This window comes from Lepidochelys olivacea, assembly GCF_965140295.1.
Source record: "Lepidochelys olivacea isolate rLepOli2 genome assembly, chromosome: 10".
Classification (NCBI taxonomy): Eukaryota; Metazoa; Chordata; order Testudines; family Cheloniidae; genus Lepidochelys; species Lepidochelys olivacea.
In genome coordinates this window covers 83,288,629-83,303,149 of record NC_140420.1, presented here as the reverse complement: position 1 = coordinate 83,303,149, position 14,521 = coordinate 83,288,629, and the positions used below count along the sequence as shown (strand labels likewise).

Below are 14,521 nucleotides of genomic sequence, written 5' to 3'. Positions count from 1 at the left end.
CTCTTCAATCGTCAGCTGTAAGTGAGTTCTCATTTGTCTCCATATTGTTTACATCACCACAGAAGCCTCTATATTGCCCATACCTCTACAGTTTGCCCTTGGTACATTTTTTTACAGATGCTTGGCCAACAAATACTAGTAGAACAATTGCTATAACTATTTATTTACACTTCAGGGACAGAAGAAAAGGTCCAAAGATCATACACACATACAGCACCATGAAGAGGTGGCAAGGAGCAATACCACATTTTACTAATTGAAACATATATAGAGCTGCATAACCTAACTTGAATTCACATCAGCTCATTGGGTCAGGCTCTGATCTCACTTATACTAGTTTTATACTGGTGTGGAGTTACTTGTCATTTTTATCAGTGTAACTGATATCACTGGGGAAGTGGTCTGATGTGGAATCATAGAATCATAGAATATCAAGGGTGGAAGGGACCTCAGGAGGTCATCTAGTCCAACCCCCTGCTCAAAGCAGGACCAATCTCCAGCTAAATCATCCCAGCCAGGGCTTTGTCAAACCTGACGTTAAAAACCTCTAAGGAAGGAGATTCCACCACCTCCCTAGGTAACGCATTCCAGTGCTTCACCACCCTCCTTGTAAAAAAGTTTTTCCTAATATCCACCCTAAACCTCCCCCACTGCAACTTGAGACCATTACTCCTCGTTCTGTCATCTGCTACCACTGATAATAATGTATTCCATCAAATCCTACACGGAGTTTAGACATAACATCCACACACACTAGCTAGAACTGCTTTCCAGGTCCTTCCCTTTTATAAAATAAGGAAAAGAAACCTTCACCTGAACGGATGGTAAACTCTTTGGAAGCAGGAACTGTTTTTTATTTTCTGTTCAGTGTCCAGCACAAAAGGACTGTGACCCCCACTGGGGTTTTTTTTATAGGTGCTACTTTAATTAGAGCTGGGTGAAATTTTTCATCTGAAACTTTCTCTTAATCATCTTAATCTCCATCTTAAATAACTTTAAGCAAAAAAGGCAGTTTGGGGACACCAAAATGTTTCACAGATTTGTGTCCATTTTGTCAAATTGTTCATTTGAAACAAAAATCTGAAAAATCAAAATGTTTTGATTTTTTTTGCTTCAAACAACTTTTTGTTCTAAATTTCCTTTAATTTTATTTTTTAAATATTTAAAATTTAAAATATTCAAAAATGTTAAAAGTGGTCAGAATCGAAACAAAACATTCTGTTTGACCTGAAATTAATTTTTTTTCAACTTTTCAAATTGCTAAAAATTAAAAAAAATGTTTTTGGTTCAACCTAAAGCTATTTTTTTTTTTTACTTTTCAAAGTTGCCGGTAAAGTGAAAAATCTGTTATTTGCCAAACTCTAGCTGTAATATAATAAATGCCTAAGTGCCTGATACCAGCAGCATAAGTGATTTCATAACAATCTATTCACATATAGAACACTGGAATTCATGTGATGCAGAGAGAGTTTCCAAAAGTTGCAATAGAAGAGCTGGTTTGAATTTTTTGGCACAATGTTTTTGGGATGTATGGAACAGACTTGGCCAGTCACAACAAAAGGAATCGGTATGCTCTCCACCACGGAAATGAAGATACTGAGATGATGAAATGGTTGGACACTCCATGACAGGAAATGAAATGAGGTTGTGAGGATCCTAATGTGGGTTGCCCCAACTGAAGATAAGTTGAGGGAGGCTACGCTACGTTGGTATGGATGTGTCCAATGGAGACTTGAGAGTTATATTGATAGGAATGCCCTTGCAATCATCATGGACGGAAGATGACCAAAAGTAGGCCAAAGAATCAATACATGGCCAGATATCAGGGGACGTTAGAGAGCCCAATCAGGAGTTTTGGAAGAAGGCTATAAAAGTCACTGACCTCAAACAAAGATGTTTGAAGAAGATGTTGAAAAAGAAGATAATGATGATGATTTTGGGGGGAAATTGTCAGCATTTGCAACCAACTGAACCCACCATCTTTTCCACATGGCTCCCAATGGGCCTCAGATCTACTCTGAAGGAACAACTGGCACTATTTGGCAATTCTGTAAGGAGTCCGAGTAGAGAGGCCAAAGACTGGAGAAGCTACGGGGACTGAACTCCTTTCCCATCACTGAAAGGTGACTAGTCAAAAGTGGACTACAGCAGAACCAGGATGAGCTCAAAATTATTTTAATGCAAAAAAGTCTGGAGGGCTATCAAAGAAATGGGCAACGGTTTCAATTAGGCAACTCATGTGAGCAAGGACTGCAGGACTGGATCACAGCCCAGATATGAACATGTGTCTGCAGTTGAAACCCCCTCCTCCCCCATCCCCACACCATTTATATAGCGGAAGGGCAGTTCATTAAGGGTATTGTAATGGGGTGACCTGCCCCTTTTAGGCCTGCAGCTCACCAGCCTATACAGTTAACCTGCCTGCCTGGGATGAGGTGTGGGATTTAATTAGAATCAAAGGGCAGCAAGAAGTTGCTAGAGAGAGGGAGAAGCTCAGGAAACTGTAGAGAATGAGAGATTCCTGCAGGCAAGATCCTGAGGCCAGGGGAGTTGCCCGGCTAGGAGGGGCTGGGAGAAGCCTGCTCAAGAAAGAAATCCCTGAGACCAGGGGAGTTTGGGGTGGTGCCCAGCTTAAGGCTGGAGGGAAATTTTTTGTGTTTAATTTTGAACTTTGTTAAAAAAAACTAGCTCCTAAGGAGGGTTGTTATTGGACTTGTAAAAGCCGCTTCTGAAGTTTATTGTGGAACTAAGAAGGGACACTGAGGCAAGGGGCTGTTTGCAGGGCTGTCCTGAGGCCACCAGGGCCCCTGAGAGGTGGAAGGGCCATCTGATGCCAGATATGATTCAAAACTCAATGGAATAAATGGGAATCTTTCAATTTCAATTGATTTCAATGGGTTTGGGATCATGTCCTCAATGCTCCATGCTAGCAATTTTTAAATTATGGAAAGAGTTTTCACTCTGTGTGTAGGAGATGCCAAGCTCTGCCTTGTTTTCTAGGGTAGAATGGGAAAGTTGTTCCAAAAGAAAAAAGAAAAAGAAAAAAAAAGAAATTAACTCTTCCCTGTCTTTTTAAATGAGTAGAACTCTTTTCCAGTAAATAGAGTTATTTTCTGATGTCTGGAAGCTACCAGCACATCTGGGCACTATTTGTAGCTGTTTCCTGCTTCTTAACCCTTTGTCAACTTCAGCTTGTCGTGACATTTCCCATGGCCCATTTCCATATGACCATAAGGAAGTTACATTTTCCCTGAACAGTTTCTTTGGGGGAAACTTGAATTAAAGAAAATAAAATTAATTTATGTTTTATGGTTATGGAAACCCCTAAAGAAGAAAAACTACCCTATTCATATACATGTTCGCTCCATCTGAAAGGCAAGGCCAAAGAGATTTACCTACAGCAGCCAAAACAAATAATTTCCTTGGGCGAGCTCTGCCAGGTTTGCAGTGTTTGCTCTCCTACATGCCTGTGGCTGTGTTTAAAACACTCTGTAAATGACAACGGCACTCCTCCAGCAAAACTCATGTCAAACATAAACTTTGCTCTTGACCTAGAAACAAGATTACATACAGGTGTTTTTAAACCAAGTTCAATTGCACATCTAAAACAATGTACTTATGAAAGCGGTTAACCAGGGAACCTATTCTGGGCTCATTAGAGACCTTTACCTGATTCTGAAACTCCTTAAGCCACGAAAGGCTGAATGCCACCTGAAAAATAAGTAAGGACCATAAAATTGCTCTTGTGATTGTGATTGATTGTGTACTCAAAAGACCTCAGGAAAACCAGGGGTGTGCATTAAAACACTTAGGATGGGAGTGCTGTTAATCATGCACCTAAATTGTGAGATCTGTGTTGTTAGTTCTGCAAACCTGGAATGTCATTTCAAAGCTCATTCGGAAGGACAGACCATTGTGAAAATATTCCTCTGCAAGGAGCTTGGTGGCAGTCCCCACTTTACAGATTATCCTGCTTAATCCTCACTCTTTTTTACCACCAGCCCTGGCACTTTTTCGGGGAGCTCATTTTAGAAAACCTTCCTATCTTTTGAGTTCTGCCTTTTAAGCAAAACTTATCATAGACTTAATGGGAAGTTCTGCTTACGAACTGATGGCATGATATAGCCCCATATCCTTTAAACCCACTGTGTCGCTGTGGTTCATCATAACTCCAGCTCCTCACCTTGGGTCACAGGCTCTGACATCGTAACCTTTGGGAAACCTTTGTTTCTAATACAGTCCAAGAGTTATCTGGTGGGGGAAGGAAGAGACATCTGGGGAGCAGCTGTATCAGCCCAGAAATTGTGGAATAGACAATGCTACACCATAGTCTGTTGTTCAGATGCTTTGATTATAGGGCCACCTTTCTTAGAAAGTTATGCCATATTTGGCTGCTGCCACATTAAAGTCTGACAGAAAGAAACCCTCTTGTTGTGGCTCACACACCTTGCTATAACCTGTATGCAAACTGCTCATTGAGAACAAAGGACAGTAAATGGTGATGAAATTTTCCCCGGTGATTCTGAATCTGCTTAAAGGAACATTTTTTCTTTTTGGCATTAAAAAAGACACTGCATATGTGTTACATTCACAAGTGCTTCATCTTGACCTTTCCTTTGAATTGGATTTCAGGTGCTTTCTGCCTGGACTAATCATGAGCGATTTGCATGTAAAGGTAACAAAGAAAACTCAATCCACAGACCTTCCACTGCACAGATTCCTAGCTAGCCCCATCAGTTGAACTGCTTGTGTTGTTTCAGATGTATGCTGTTCACTGTTCCCTCTAAGCTGTGCGTGTGTGTGCGTGCGCACAGATCCTAAACCCCGTGGGCACGGGGAAACACCGTGGGCACAAACTGGGGGTTGGACTAGATGACCTTCTGGGGTCCCTTCCAACCCTGATATTCTATGATTCTGATATTCTATGATTTGCACACAGCACAATAATTTGCACAGAAGAATTTTTTTGCGCACACGGCCTGTCAAAAATTAGAGATGTTTTAAAAGATATAATTAATGGCATTTGAAAATATCCTCTCTGTGGGTCACCTCTTTGTTACTGTTTCACTGTGCAATACATCACTAGGTCGCTGCCCAAGTGGTTTGTGCTTGGGGCAGGGTCATTCCTTGCTAGATGATAAGAAGATATTCACATATGTGCTGTAAATGGGGTTTTCCTAATGAAGTCACATAGCTAATGAATCTAATCACATCTAGACAAAGCAAGAACCTTGACTTACGTGGGGTTGTTGCATTGCCTTTCTGCATTCTGCACGCCAGCACCACATGTCCGAGAGCAAGTAGACCAAGAACTCCAGGTTCCCCAGCTTCCATCAATAGAGTCCGGGCGGTAGCCCACCTGCACACACTCTCCATTGAAGCACCACTGCAGAGTAACCCAGACAAGAGTGAGGCCAGCTGACGTTTAACAATACTCTTACAAGGCACCAACCGCACTCGTTTATAAATCCCTAATCTGGTGAACGTGCAGTACAGAGAACTCCAAACAAGAGTGGTGGGCATCACAGCGCAATGGGAAACGCCGGGACACTGGGTTAGTGGGAGGTGTGCACATGGGAGTAAAACTAGTTTGGATTCACACACACCTATTTCACCACAACTCGCGCTCCAGCTTTCTGACGGTGCCTAGGCAGCGCATGTCTCCAGCCTGAGATTAATGCTTTGGTTCTGGTGTCATAACAAAGGCTTTACCAGCTGGTTACCCAGTTAACCCGGAGAACGGGTAAGATGGCAGGTTCTACAGAGAAAGCCTCAAGAGTCCTTCATGATCTGTAGAATTGAACTACAGATTAAACTCTTAGGGCCAGATTATTGGGACCAGCCATTCTGCGTTAAGCTCTGCCCAGGAGTGGGGGACGTACAAATGGTTTTATGTTACAGTTATTCTGTTTTATGCTACTTGAACCTGAAGCCACTGTCCTGGTCCCAAGATGTAATTTAGACGAGTCTCAGGATTGTTTTGTGATGTGCGCACTGGGAATAGCCCACCAAGGGTCATTATAGCAGCCCAGGATTGGCTGGTTGTGGCTGCTCTCTGGCCATGCTCCTTTGCCCTTGCCACGCCCTCTACACCTGGAGATGGGGCAGAGGAGCTGCTACCCTAGCCCTATGCCACACAGGGATTTCTCTGTCTGTTGGGTGCTGCTACTGCAAAAAAGCAGGTGGAATGGCGGCCTCGAGCTGGTTGTTAATTCTCCTCTTTCATTCTAGCTACACTCTGCTGGGCTGGAGGAAAGTTGAGTGTGAATGAGGCTGCAGTTGCATATGCAATGCTTGGAAAGTCAGGCCCATAAGGCCAACAGCTGCCATGTGAACGCATCAGGGAGCAAAACACAACTCCACCTCTTATGCTGCTTCAGCAAACTGCTGCTTCAATGGATTTAGGGCCCAGTCCTGTCATTCTTACTGAGGCAGATCTCTTCCTGAAAGCCACTGGAGTTGTGCCAGAGTAAGGACTGCATGACTGGGTCTATATTAAGCATTTTGATGTAGGGGTGTATTTTTGCCTGCAAAATTTTGGATTTTACCCTTTACCTTTAAAGTTAAGCAGAGGAGATCAAATCCCCCATTTCCCCCACACCCCACAGATGTGCTGATCCTTGTGCAAGTTCATGCAATGTACCAGAAAAAATATACATAGCTAGGTCCTTCTAGACCTCACCTAACCAAAGCTGTGCCGGTAGCCGTGACATGGCAAACATTAGCACCTGGCTGCCTCGGTGATTTGAAGCATACGCTGTTTGAATACTCAACAGTGCTGAACGTTTAAGTAATTATCAGAACACACAAATTCAACGGAGCCGAATGTATCCATTTCTAGGCATGTTCACAGCTGTAGTTCTGATGCTGTGGAATTACACTCTGCAATCGACTGTGGCTGCAAATACAATTTACTCTAATTACCTTGTTCTCGCCACACTTTGTGCCGTCGACGGCAGCATCCAGCTTGGAGTGGCATGTGTTCCCCACTGAGCACCAGAGCGTATTGCAGACGTTCTGCAGAAAACAAGCGTGGACACAGCATGGAGATTACTGAGCATTCCAAAGGGCCAGCCCAAATCGGACCTGTTTGAAACGTGTTCACAGATTGAATTATCCCACTGATCTAATCAGTCAGCAAAGAAAGCCACAGCGACCTTTTTGTCTATAGAACTGCCTTTCTGGCCACCCTTTTCTCTGACAGTTCGAACGTTCGCTTTCCCATATTTAGCCCCCTTACTTTCCTCTCCTTTACGGTGACCCTTCCTTAAACCAGGAGGAGAGAATGTCTGTGTGTGCCGTCAGTTTGGCTCCCTGGATCTATTGGAAGGGGAGCTTTGGGGGCAGAGGGCTCCACAAACAAACCAACCTCTCTCCTAATTCAGCCAAGATAACAGTGGTGTTTTCGCCTCTAACAATTCATAATGCAGGATTTATTTATCCCTTCATCAGCAGAGAGTGAGTGTCTATGCAAAGACTCTCACAGTTCAGCCTGTCACTCAGCATTCACAAATTCTGTCATTTCATAAAGGAAAACTGCAGGAACCCCCAAAACTGGCTTACATCCATGTCATCGCAGAAGACGGAATACGCTCCATACTGCAGCCGGCACTGATGGCTGACGTCATAGAGGACTCCTGGTGGAACCAAGGGGTAGTCTACCACTTCTTTGGCAGGTGGGTCATCCAGACACAACCCCCAGCCTCGACTGCAAACATGAAACAGACAAGTCAGACTCCAGCAGATGGGGATCAATGTAGGGCAAGAAGAGACTCGCAAAACAGGCTCTTGTAGAATGTTAGAATTGTTGTTACAAACAAAGGAAGAGTCATGACTCAAATGGCAGCCATGAGTCATCTGCAGCTGGTGAGCACCAACAGCTGTTTGCTCTGATACCCTGCTGGACCTGAGATTTCATGGGAGAGCCTGCTCTCAACGTTAGGTACTCAGCTGAGCCAGTGAGGCTGTGAGGATTTCCAACACTTACCGCTTACCCCAGTGCATGTACATACAATGTTCTGTGCGGGCAGCATGAGAGCAGCTATTCCCAAGCATTACCTCTTTGCTCTATTTCTACCTGTAAAGTATTTCAGAATGCGGGACCCATTTTACTCCTGCTGAAGTCAATGGTGAAACTCCCAGGATATGGCCCACTTTGTGTGCAAGACCCCATTGAAAACTTCAGCAAAGAGACTCCCACATTTAACATTAAATCAAGAGAAGAAAAATCTTCCACCCATCGATCTGAATACAAATAACTCCAGCCTAAATCCTCATTGTCAAAGATGGGGAGGCAGCCTGGTTTTTACTGTGGTACCTTGAAAGCACTCAAGTAAGTTATTACTGTGTTTAAATGAGCTATCACAACATAGAGGGCAAAACACTGCTCGGACACATTCTTAACCTGCCAAGATGAGAAATGTTCGCAATAAAATTACACCTCCCTGAGAGCAGCTGTCAGGGATTTTCTTGCACCAGGTTAATTTGAGAAGAAAGTCTGAGTCTGCAGACCCTTCCTTAGGCCTAGATGGAACAGCACTGGTTTCCTCTGCTCTGTTTATTAGTTTTGCTCCTTTAGAGTTTGATGAGGTGGCAGGCTTGATGCAGACAGCCTGCGCTTTAAATTCTCTCCTTGCAAGAGCGTACTGCAGGGTTGAGCTCTTGGCCTCGTTCCTATTATGGGAGACACTTTTCCCTGTTCCTATCATCTGGCTTTGTGCCTGACGCTTCTGAAGCCGTGTCTATAAATCCCTTACTCAAGAAACCTGCACTCGTTCCTGCACCCCAGCCATGGAACAATATCTCCCGTTACCGATTTCATTTAAAGGTCTCTGAGAGCTCATTGCAGTGCAATGGTTGTTATCAGAAGGAAAAGACAGCACCAGTTCTGCAGGTCATTTAAAATATAATAGCTCACAGGCTCCTTGTCACAGCTACCCTGAAAGGAGCACAGCTTAAGGTCAAGAGCTGCAAAATCAGGTCAGCTAGAGAGATGCGGTTAGTGCCGAGATGGAAATAAATAGCCAGGATATCTTACTAGCAAGTCAGGGAGGGGATGTAAAGGAAATTATTGGCAGATCCAATCTATTCCCAGTTAAAATCAGCACAGTAAGTTGTGGGTGCTTCCTATGTGGTGTAGGACAAGTAAGGGCATCGCAAATGTGAGTGTGTGGAAAAGACTATGCACTGCTGCATTTATGTCAGTGGTGAGGCATCAGCGTGTTTATGTTCTTGCTCAATGCTAGTTAAGAAAGGCCAGCTGCTGAGCTAAAGAGGATGCCAGTATGCGTAGGAGACCAAGCATAACAGTTGCACATCAAGTTGTGACAATGTTTACTTCCACAGAACCACAAGATGTAGACAAAACGAGCAGCAGTTTTATTAGATTCAGGAACAAAATCCAAATGGTGTTTCAAAGCACCACAGCAGGAGGGATAGAGGCAAAATATTTTTTAAAAAATGTTTACCAACATTTGAAAGGAATCTTTAAGGATGTTTATGTTCCGATGAATTTTTAACCCCATAGAGGAGATAAAGTCAGAGATGAAAAAGACAAATGAAATTACTTCCGCTCCATTGCAGCTTTTTTCCTCCTGCCTTGTGCTTTGTGGATATCCAGAAAGTTATGTATTCAGCCAGGCCACTGTGCTTGCACTGCAAAATGAGCAGTGATCTAGTTTGACCAGGAGAATGCACTAGTCTGGGGCAGAGGCGGTGCATTTAGAGGAGATGGAAGATATTTTTCAACAACTACAGAGACAAACTTTAATTTTCTTTTAAGTCCTGTATTTTGGGGAAGGGGACACTTTAAGGCATAACACCAATAGCATCCTCCATTTAGACAGCGCTTTCAGTACAGAAGGATCCCAATGCAGTTCACATTTATAGTCAGCTCTGCTCAAATGCAGCTGCCTCCAAAGTGAAGGGCAGCCATCAACCACCATACACCACAGTGAGCGAGGGGAAATGTGGGACAAACAGGTGGGTTTTCAAGAGACGCCAATGCCGTAAGAGTTCAAAAACCATGCAAAGCAGACATGATCTCGGCAGGAAGGCCTTGTCCAAGAGACCCACACATAGTAAAGTGCACTCAAATCAATTTGTCTCCTCTGTGGGGAAGCAGACCCTGATCCAAGATTTAACTCTGTCATTCTAAGGAGCCAAGCTTACATCGAAACACTTGTCCTACGGTTTAAAAACATCTTGGCTAGGTATTTTATTTCTTTATTTCTTTATTTAGCTAAAGCAAGTCAGAAGCATCCTGACTCTTCCAGAATAAAACAAATTGGAGCACGGGCCTGGGATTCAAACACAGAGATCTCCTTAGAATCATAGAATCATAGAATATCAGGGTTGGAAGGGACCCCAGAAGGTCATCTAGTCCAACCCCCTGCTCGAAGCAGGACCAATTCCCAGTTAAATCATCCCAGCCAGGGCTTTGTCAAGCCTGACCTTAAAAACCTCTAAGGAAGGAGATTCTACCACCTCCCTAGGTAACGCATTCCAGTATTTCACCACCCTCTTAGTGAAAAAGTTTTTCCTAATATCCAATCTAAACCTCCCCCACTGCAACTTGAGACCATTACTCCTCGTTCTGTCATCTGCTACCATTGAGAACAGTCTAGAGCCATCCTCTTTGGAACCCCCTTTCAGGTAGTTGAAAGCAGCTATCAAATCCCCCCTCATTCTTCTCTTCTGCAGGCTAAACAATCCCATCTCCCTCAGCCTCTCCTCATAACTCATGTGTTCCAGTCCCCTAATCATTTTTGTTGCCCTTCGCTGGACTCTCTCCAATTTATCCACATCCTTCTTGAAGTGTGGGGCCCAAAACTGGACACAGTACTCCAGATGAGGCCTCACCAATGTCGAATAGAGGGGAACGATCACGTCCCTCGATCTGCTCGCTATACCCCTACTTATACATCCCAAAATGCCATTGGCCTTCTTGGCAACAAGGGCACACTGCTGACTCATATCCAGCTTCTCGTCCACTGTCACCCCTAGGTCCTTTTCCGCAGAACTGCTGCCTAGCCATTCGGTCCCTAGTCTGTAGCTGTGCATTGGGTTCTTCCGTCCTAAGTGCAGGACCCTGCACTTATCCTTATTGAACCTCATCAGATTTCTTTTGGCCCAATCCTCCAATTTGTCTAGGTCCTTCTGTATCCTATCCCTCCCCTCCAGCGTATCTACCACTCCTCCCAGTTTAGTATCATCCGCAAATTTGCTGAGAGTGCAATCCACACCATCCTCCAGATCATTTATGAAGATATTGAACAAAACCGGCCCCAGGACCGACCCCTGGGGCACTCCACTTGACACCGGCTGCCAACTAGACATGGAGCCATTGATCACTACCCGTTGAGCCCGACAATCTAGCCAGCTTTCTACCCACCTTATAGTGCATTCATCCAGCCCATACTTCCTTAACTTGCTGACAAGAATACTATGGGAGACCGTGTCAAAAGCTTTGCTAAAGTCTAGAAACAATACATCCACTGCTTTCCCTTCATCCACAGAACCAGTAATCTCATCATAAAAGGCGATTAGATTAGTCAGGCATGACCTTCCAGTCCTTTTAACAACAGCTTCTGCAAAAATGTCCCCTTTAGCATGTCCTGGAGGCGTGTATACTCCTGGAACGGCTTGGAGAGGGAGAAGTTAGTGATTAGCTTTCCCCGTGCAAACCAAGGCTCTCACACCCAAAGCCCCTTGGCAAGCACATGTGTTACATGCACTTGCTGGAAATGGTTATACTTTGTTCCTGGAAAATATGCTAATTTACTACGTATATGAATGGGGCACCTACATACCATGGGGGTGGGAGATACGGAAAGATAGGGTTAAATGTCTGTCATTTGCAATCGGCAGATGAGGGTGGGATGCAAGGGGATCTGACAGTTCTCTAATGTGTAACAAAACAAGGTAATAGCAAAGAAAACGTCTTCCAATGAGTCTCAAATCTTGACATCCGTCCAACTCCTGCTGGTCTTAGGAAACTGAAAAGGCTTCCCCAGAAAGGGAATATGGAACAGAGGGTCCAGTTTGGGCTGTGAGGGACCATCAGACTACTTAAACCTAGTGGTGCTTCTCTGGGTAGTTCCTAGTTTACTGGTAAGAGGGTTGAGCCTGCAATATTGCTGCTGGAATGGGTTTGGTTGCACAATCCTTTCTAGCCTTATGACCTGGAATCAGCTATTAAAGTGCAATAGTAAAACAGATGCGTGTAGCAACAGCCTGATGAGGCTCTAAACTCCTGACTCCTTGTAACTCCTTACCCAACTCACAATATGAGCAAAGAGCGCTCCTGGGGGAGTTGTTATAAAACTGCAACCGCTTATTTCTTCAGCATTAGGGTGTTAATTCAGGTCGGTTTACAACACCCTTGACTTCCACCATGATTAGCATTCACAGAAAGGACAAGCACTCTTTGCTTGATTTAGTACCAGGCATTTGTCTCCAGATGAGCTACAAGAGAATCCCACTACCAATCGCAAAGCATCTCAGCGACTCCCTGGAGGAGTACAACCAAGGGCACATTCACCAGGAACAAGTGGCAGATTTTTAGCTGTGTAATGAGGTCACAGCCAAGTTCCTCACTCTGAGGAAGTCATGACCTCAGTTTCATCACTTACAGGAAAGGGTCTCATTGGAGCAAACAGGGCTAATGGCAGATGTCCTGGTGCTTCATACGTCATACCATTAATGTCAATGACCTGCTAATACAGATGGTCAGCACCAAAGCTCACTGACCTTCAGATCTGCATCTCCAAGCTACAACCCTCAAAAATGAAGCTGGTAGGTACTGAGGAGAGCACCTTTAAAGGAGGCTGCATTTCCGTGGCTACTGCTGTATGCAGTACGAGCTAATGTTCCTCACTGCCACGTTCCCTGGTCTCATAGCTCGTGTTTTTTACCTCTTGAAACATCCAGGTCTTTCTACAGTTATTAAGAAGCAAAGACGACCAGGTTTGTTGATAGTGGTATTTCAGATGCTAAAGTCTTCAGAGGTTAGTAAACATCAGTGAGGCAGGAGGATACGTTTAGAGGATGCCCCATGGGCACTTAATTCTGGAATGTTCCTGATCTGCCTTCATTGCCATCAAATGCTTTTGCTGTATTACCCACGGGCTTGTCTATGAACAAGTGTCACTGGTTTAACTTTAAGGAGTTTATTTAAACTGACATGGTTCACCTGATGCAAACCCCTGCCTGGATACTCCGATTTCAGTGTACAAGTGGATTATAGCAGTTTGGTTTAAGGTGACTGGGAACAGATTCAAATTAACGCAAAATAAGACAGCCTTAAACCAAAATCGGAGCATCTGCGCAGGGGTTAACTGGACTGATTTAGAAACTGATTTAAGTGAAACTGGCCTGCTGTTCTCACGTAGACAAGGCCTACCAGTACATGGGGTTATAGCCTATCACACAGTCAGATACACTTCTCCACAACACTCAATGAGGAGAGTGTACCCCCCGGGACAGACACATTGTATCTTTCCAAAGGGTGTAGCCAGTCCGGTCCCAGACAGCACTCCCACTTTGGCCTAACGCACAGTGTCTCTGCCCAGTAAGGCTGCCTATCTCCTCACCCTTCCTGTCAGAACGTTGGCTTCACAGCCCCATGCACCCCGTTGGAAACACAATGCTTTAAAATTACATGGATCTTTTTCCACAGGCAGCTTCCCAGCGACTCTCCTTTTGGGACAGGTGCCCAGCACTTTTAAACAGACCGCTGCTTTGAACTTGGTTGGGTCTTTCCAGCCAAATGTATCGAAGTCTAATTCGAGCTAGGACACAGTGTCCTCTAGACCATGCTTGAGAGGTCTGGATTTCTGTGAATACTATAGTGCTGAACTGGCATGAAATGAAGAGCTGATCATGTGACTGGAGGAAATATTATATTCCTGTTGCAAGCTTTACATTAATTTCTGAGTCCAGCAAAGTCACGGCCTGGCAGCTCCAAAGCTATTTTGTTTACTTGCTCATGGAAAAACATCAAAAGGGTGTTTTATAGAAAGGAAAACAATGCATTCAGTGGAGTGTCAAGTCAAGTTATAAGAGTTGGACTCTAAGTGCCCCCTACACCCAAGGCATTGCACTGCTGTTCCTTAAGACTGGTTTGTTCACTGTCTGATGTGAAACTTCAGTCCGAAAGAACAAGGGTGAAAAAGCCTGCTCCTTGATCTCTCCCTGGCATTTGGTATGGCCATTCAGTCTCTAGATAACTGTAACAAACAGACAAAGAATAATTACTCCTGATGTTTTGTTTTTGATTCCATGAGCTTCCCCCCTGCCTATGGCACATACTAGTCTAGTCTCCTGTGGACTGGAATACTTTGGTTGTTGGGGTTGGTGAGCAGTGGTGCTGGTGGGTTGTGATACACAAGAGGTCAGACTAGTTGATGGCCATCGAGCCAGAGAGTGCCGTCACAACATGGACACCTTTGGATGCCCCCTGCTTTTCAGATCACACAGAGGGAGTGGCACTAGGATGGAAAGCACTTCGTTTTCTCATTCT

General features: G+C 44.3%; 1 protein-coding gene across 1 annotated transcript in view; it reads right to left on the bottom strand.

Annotated features, from left to right (window-relative positions):
- Window positions 1-14,521, bottom strand: part of ADAMTS7 (ADAM metallopeptidase with thrombospondin type 1 motif 7) — a 143,178-nt gene that overhangs the window by 94,645 nt on the left and 34,012 nt on the right. Inside the window, exons 9-11 of the mRNA XM_084642522.1 lie at window positions 7,564-7,708; window positions 6,925-7,017; window positions 5,241-5,386 (exon numbers count right to left, since the gene is read on the bottom strand). Of these exons, the coding sequence (XP_084498648.1) occupies window positions 5,241-5,386; window positions 6,925-7,017; window positions 7,564-7,708 (384 nt within the window). The remainder of the gene's footprint in view (window positions 1-5,240; window positions 5,387-6,924; window positions 7,018-7,563; window positions 7,709-14,521) is intronic.